The sequence below is a fragment of the Dreissena polymorpha genome, chromosome 7 (genome assembly GCF_020536995.1).
Source record: "Dreissena polymorpha isolate Duluth1 chromosome 7, UMN_Dpol_1.0, whole genome shotgun sequence".
Taxonomy (NCBI): Eukaryota; Metazoa; Mollusca; class Bivalvia; order Myida; family Dreissenidae; genus Dreissena; species Dreissena polymorpha.
The window spans coordinates 809,906-814,528 of record NC_068361.1 but is presented as its reverse complement, the minus strand read 5'-3'; the positions used below and the strand labels follow the sequence as shown (position 1 = coordinate 814,528).

At 39.8% G+C, this 4,623-nt stretch overlaps 1 protein-coding gene across 1 annotated transcript in view; it reads left to right on the top strand.

The window, feature by feature from the left end:
* Window positions 1–4,623, top strand: part of LOC127838824 (sushi, von Willebrand factor type A, EGF and pentraxin domain-containing protein 1-like) — a 5,866-nt gene extending 1,243 nt beyond the window's left edge. The window contains exons 2-11 of the mRNA XM_052366823.1: window positions 413–632; window positions 1,080–1,175; window positions 1,709–1,879; window positions 2,266–2,379; window positions 2,467–2,580; window positions 2,694–2,870; window positions 2,990–3,103; window positions 3,209–3,454; window positions 3,632–3,823; window positions 4,005–4,623. Of these exons, the coding sequence (XP_052222783.1) occupies window positions 413–632; window positions 1,080–1,175; window positions 1,709–1,879; window positions 2,266–2,379; window positions 2,467–2,580; window positions 2,694–2,870; window positions 2,990–3,103; window positions 3,209–3,454; window positions 3,632–3,823; window positions 4,005–4,204 (1,644 nt within the window). The 3' untranslated portion in view covers window positions 4,205–4,623. The remainder of the gene's footprint in view (window positions 1–412; window positions 633–1,079; window positions 1,176–1,708; window positions 1,880–2,265; window positions 2,380–2,466; window positions 2,581–2,693; window positions 2,871–2,989; window positions 3,104–3,208; window positions 3,455–3,631; window positions 3,824–4,004) is intronic.

Sequence of the window (4,623 nt, the reverse complement as noted above, 5' to 3'; positions counted from 1 at the left end):
CAACCATTTTATTTATTTTTTTATATTACACATGTGTAATACAACGTTTTTAAGCGTTTTCATTGGCTTGGTTTTCGTTTATTGACCAATCGCATTTTACTGAAATGACGTTGCAACGTCAACTGACGTCACTAAATGTAAACAGCATTCGGGATTTATCATTATGTTTGCGTAAATATTTATTTTAATTTGCTCATTTAAAAGCATGCGATAAAAAAGATCTGAAACTCGTTGTCATATTATACCATATTTTATTAAACTCGTCCAGGAAATTCGTAAGTAAGCTCACCAAAGGCTCGCTTACTGACAAAATTCCTGAACTCGTTTAATAAAATATTGTATGATATGACAACTCGTGTCAGATCTTATATTTATTATATATTATTTGTATAAATATAAAAATCCATGCTAGATATCGAAGGGACAGCGTGGCTGTTACTTCTCGATACTGGACAGGTCAAGATTGGACACTTGCGTTGACGAATGGGGCGGCGTCATCACAGACCGCTCGCAGCTTAAGGCAGGGCATGCCACCATATGTACCTACAGCAGCTGTGACACCCTGCGACATATTGTGTGCACAGACGGTAGTTGGATTGCAGATGTCAATCAGGACGATGAGCTTGAAATTTGTAAGAAAAACTCTTTATAGCTGCTGGCTGGCTGGCATTTAGTGAGCGTGCTTGCGAGCGAGCGAGCAAGCGCGTGATTGAGTGAGTGAGTTAGTGAGTGAGTGAGTGAGTGAGTGAGTGAGTGAGTGAGTGAATGAATGAATGAGTGAATGAGTGAGTGAGTGAGTGAGTGAGTGAGTTAGGGAGGGAGGGAGGGAGGGAGGGAGGGAGGGAGGGAGGGAGGGAGGGAGGGAGGGAGGGAGGGAGGGAGGGAGGGAGGGAGGGAGGGAGGGAGGGAGGGAGGGAGGGAGGGAGGGAGGGAGGGAGGGAGGGAGGGAGGAAGGGAGGGAGGGAGGGAGGGAGGGAGGGAGGGAAGAGGGAGGGAGGGAGGAGGGAGGGAGGGAGGGAGAGTGGGGGGAGAGGGATCACGGAAGGGCTAAATACACACATATCAAATTGTTCATCCAGGTGATGAATCAATTCTACCGACGAACAAAAAGAAACGAATGAAAAGATGGTTATGGGGAGATGATCCGACACAACCGCCACCACCGCCACCTCCAAGTACGTGATGTGTGTGTATTTACCGTAACTTTATAAAACATTGCGATTTTATTTACAAATACGTAACGAAAACGTATCTAAATAAATATTAGGTTCATAAGCAGCAAAACACAATTTGAAGTTCTTGTACATGGTGGTTAATATTATACAGTGATATAACTCTAAGAAACTATAGTATAATACAATTGTGTAATACTACTGGCGGACAAAGTTGCCATATTTTTTCTTTTGCTGTTTTTTTGTTGCAAAGTCTATTGCATAACCATATAAGGCATGCCTTTTAAAGTCTTTATCAAACACGCGAAATGTTCGACGACATATCAGTCTGTGAAGTCTGAATAATTTAATGCAGAACAGTCATTTCAGCCTAAAGTTTAGTTATACATTTTCGAAAAACGCTTGTAGGAAAAAAGAAAAAGAATCATGAAGCGCACAGTACTGTCTTGCTTTTGTTAGAATAACTAATAACGCACGTGTATTAGGAACGGCTTTCCCATATAGAGCGTCGTTTTTTTCTATTTATAACCATGCAGCTTGCGGATGGCCTGGTGCTGTTCGCGGTGCATCAGTAAATGTGGGGACAACACTGGTGGGTGGAACCGCAATATTCACGTGCGATCCTGGTTACGAGCACACTGCGGGTGACCTCACACGGACGTGTCAGTCCGAATTAACATGGAGCGGGACGGAACCTGTTTGCACGTGTAAGAGAAAATGAAAACCATTTGATCTGAGTGTTACTCGCCTGATTCGTTAATTGTTTGGAGAGTAGCCATGCAGAATGTCTCTTAAATTTTCAATTAGTAATGTTGAAAGATTCAAATCTGGTATGTAGACTGTTGCCTTTAAGTTTCATTCAGAAATTAGTGATTCGTCCAGTTATTTAATTGAATTCAACTTATCTAATTGAATTCAACCACTACCACCTATATAAAACTACTTTCTCTTAGTTGTTTTGCGAGCGCCGTTAAAAAATTGGTATCTTCAAGGAAATCTATGTTGCTGCAGTTAAATAAACTATATTAGTCCAATAAATATTGCTGTGGATGTAACAGTGTTATTTAATGTTGCGTATGTGTCCGTCTTTTAGATATGAACTCATGCAGTAGCTTTCCTTGTAAGAATGAAGGCACGTGCACAAACATTCCTGAAAGTTACACCTGTACGTGTCAAGAAATCTGGGAAGGAACCAATTGCGATCAAGGTAAATGCATTCAATACGAAGAACTGTTATATAGTTATTAAGTATGCGTATGATCCTTATAATTCAAATTGATTACTGTTTCTTCAGAGGCGTTGGTTTGCGCACACAACCCATGTGTAAACCACGTGCGATGCGAAGATGGTGAAACAATCTACACGTGCATCTGTACGCCTGGATGGAGCGGCCTTATCTGTAACATCCGTACGTGTTTTTTACTAATATTTAAAACACATTGACATAATTTAATCGTTAAATATATCGTGGTTCGCTTTAAATTTTTGCAATACAATAATTAGAATCTGCATTGTTTTAAGCGGTGAATTGTGGAGAGCCAACGCCCGGTTCAAACGGTGATGTAACCGCGTCTCATACTACGCTAGGAGGGACTGCGTTATATTCTTGTCACAAGGGATACAACGCGACATCAGGCAATAAAGATCGTGTATGCCAGAGCAATGGCGCCTGGAGTGGCGAACCTCTAGTCTGCAAATGTGAGAAAGAACTTTTGTATAACTTAATTATTGTTTAAGGAGTGTTATTGTTGTTTTTCTTGTTTATTTGTTTCTGTTTCGCATACGTAAAAACAAGTTCATGTCTCATGTTTTTATAGATGCTGTGAGTTGTCAAAGTTCTCCGTGCATCAACCAGGGAACGTGTACAAATCTCATCGCAGACTTTCACTGCGCTTGCTTACAAGGATGGTCGGGAAAAACCTGTGATAAAGGTATCGCGTGTAATGAATATCGAATATAATATTGCATAACTTTCTTGCGGAAAGTATGTTTGTAAATTAGCATAGGTATAACTCACGATATTGTTACTGGTTTAGATGTTCACCCACCTGTTGTTACCAAGTGCCCATCTGATATCCAAGTGAACGCAACAGAAAAGACTCATCTTGTTTCGTGGACCAAGCCGATTTTTAGCGACCCCATGGGAACAGAATTGCTGCTGTTATCAAACTATGAGACTCCCAGCTACACATTTCCTTGGGGCGACTTCACAATCCAGTACTCTGCCACGAAGGTTAAAAACGGACTTGTAACCGAGTGTGTCTTCAACATCTCAGTAAAACGTAAGGATACATCACACAAATAACTGCTTGCTGCGACAGCTGACAGTCGTTAAAAATCAATCACATATTTTGAACACCATATTTAAACGTAATATATGGCCAATGAGAGATGAATGTTAATTTACGTTACGATCATTCTAATTCGTTAACAGTGCATATACTTGAATTAATTTGCAGCAACACCGTGTGATCCACTTCCAGTACCTAAACACGGGGCAATTCTCTGTAACGATTGGAGCACAGACTACGGACAAGTTTGCTTGCTTGTCTGCATGCGGACTTATTCCCCAAGTCCCCCAGGAAAACTGGGCTCTTGGATGATATGCGGGGACGATGGAAGATGGTCTCAAACGCCGTCCGACTGCGGAAGTAATTAATAACGCTCCTTAACGTTAGAGAAATATCAATATGAATTTCAGTCTTTGCACAACTATAACAATGATGGCTTTGTTTGATTTGTTTTATTAGGAGTTCGTCATAATAGTATTTTCATTTAAACATAGACAATATAAAATGACCTGACGGAATGTATATTCATCTTTTTTTTCAGTGCACATGGCAAACGCATCGAATCTATTGGTTTATCACGCAAACTATGAGAGATTTGTCTACGAAATCTGCACGGACTACTTGCGTTTCAAAGACATATTTCTGTCTGATATGTACAAACACCCTGATGTGTCCGAATTCTGCCAACTTTACCCGGGTTGTGAGGACACCTCATCCGTACGAGTGTACTGCGAAGAATAAATGGCGCCTCGTTCGCATTAATTTGTAGACTTTTGAAGTATGCAGCTCCTCGACCTGACTGTTTGATCTAAGTAAAACGTTAACAATATACCTATATATTTAAACAAAAAAGTGTATTTAAATGGGTTTGCTTTTTAAATGAGTGATATATTGATGTGATATGTATTAACACAACTGAATGTAAGGCATTTCTACTAATTTCATATATTCCGTGTATTATTATTACATATTCTTATATGGAGGCAAGAAATATCAATATATCTTATAATCTTCTTTTTATGCAAACACAGCGAAAAAAGTTCCAGTGTAATAGTTATGATCTTTAAATGTTTAACCAAAGGAGTACATTGAGATCATGAACGGGAGACCAGTGACATATGTATTTCGTTATAACAATAAACCGATGTATTATTCATGAA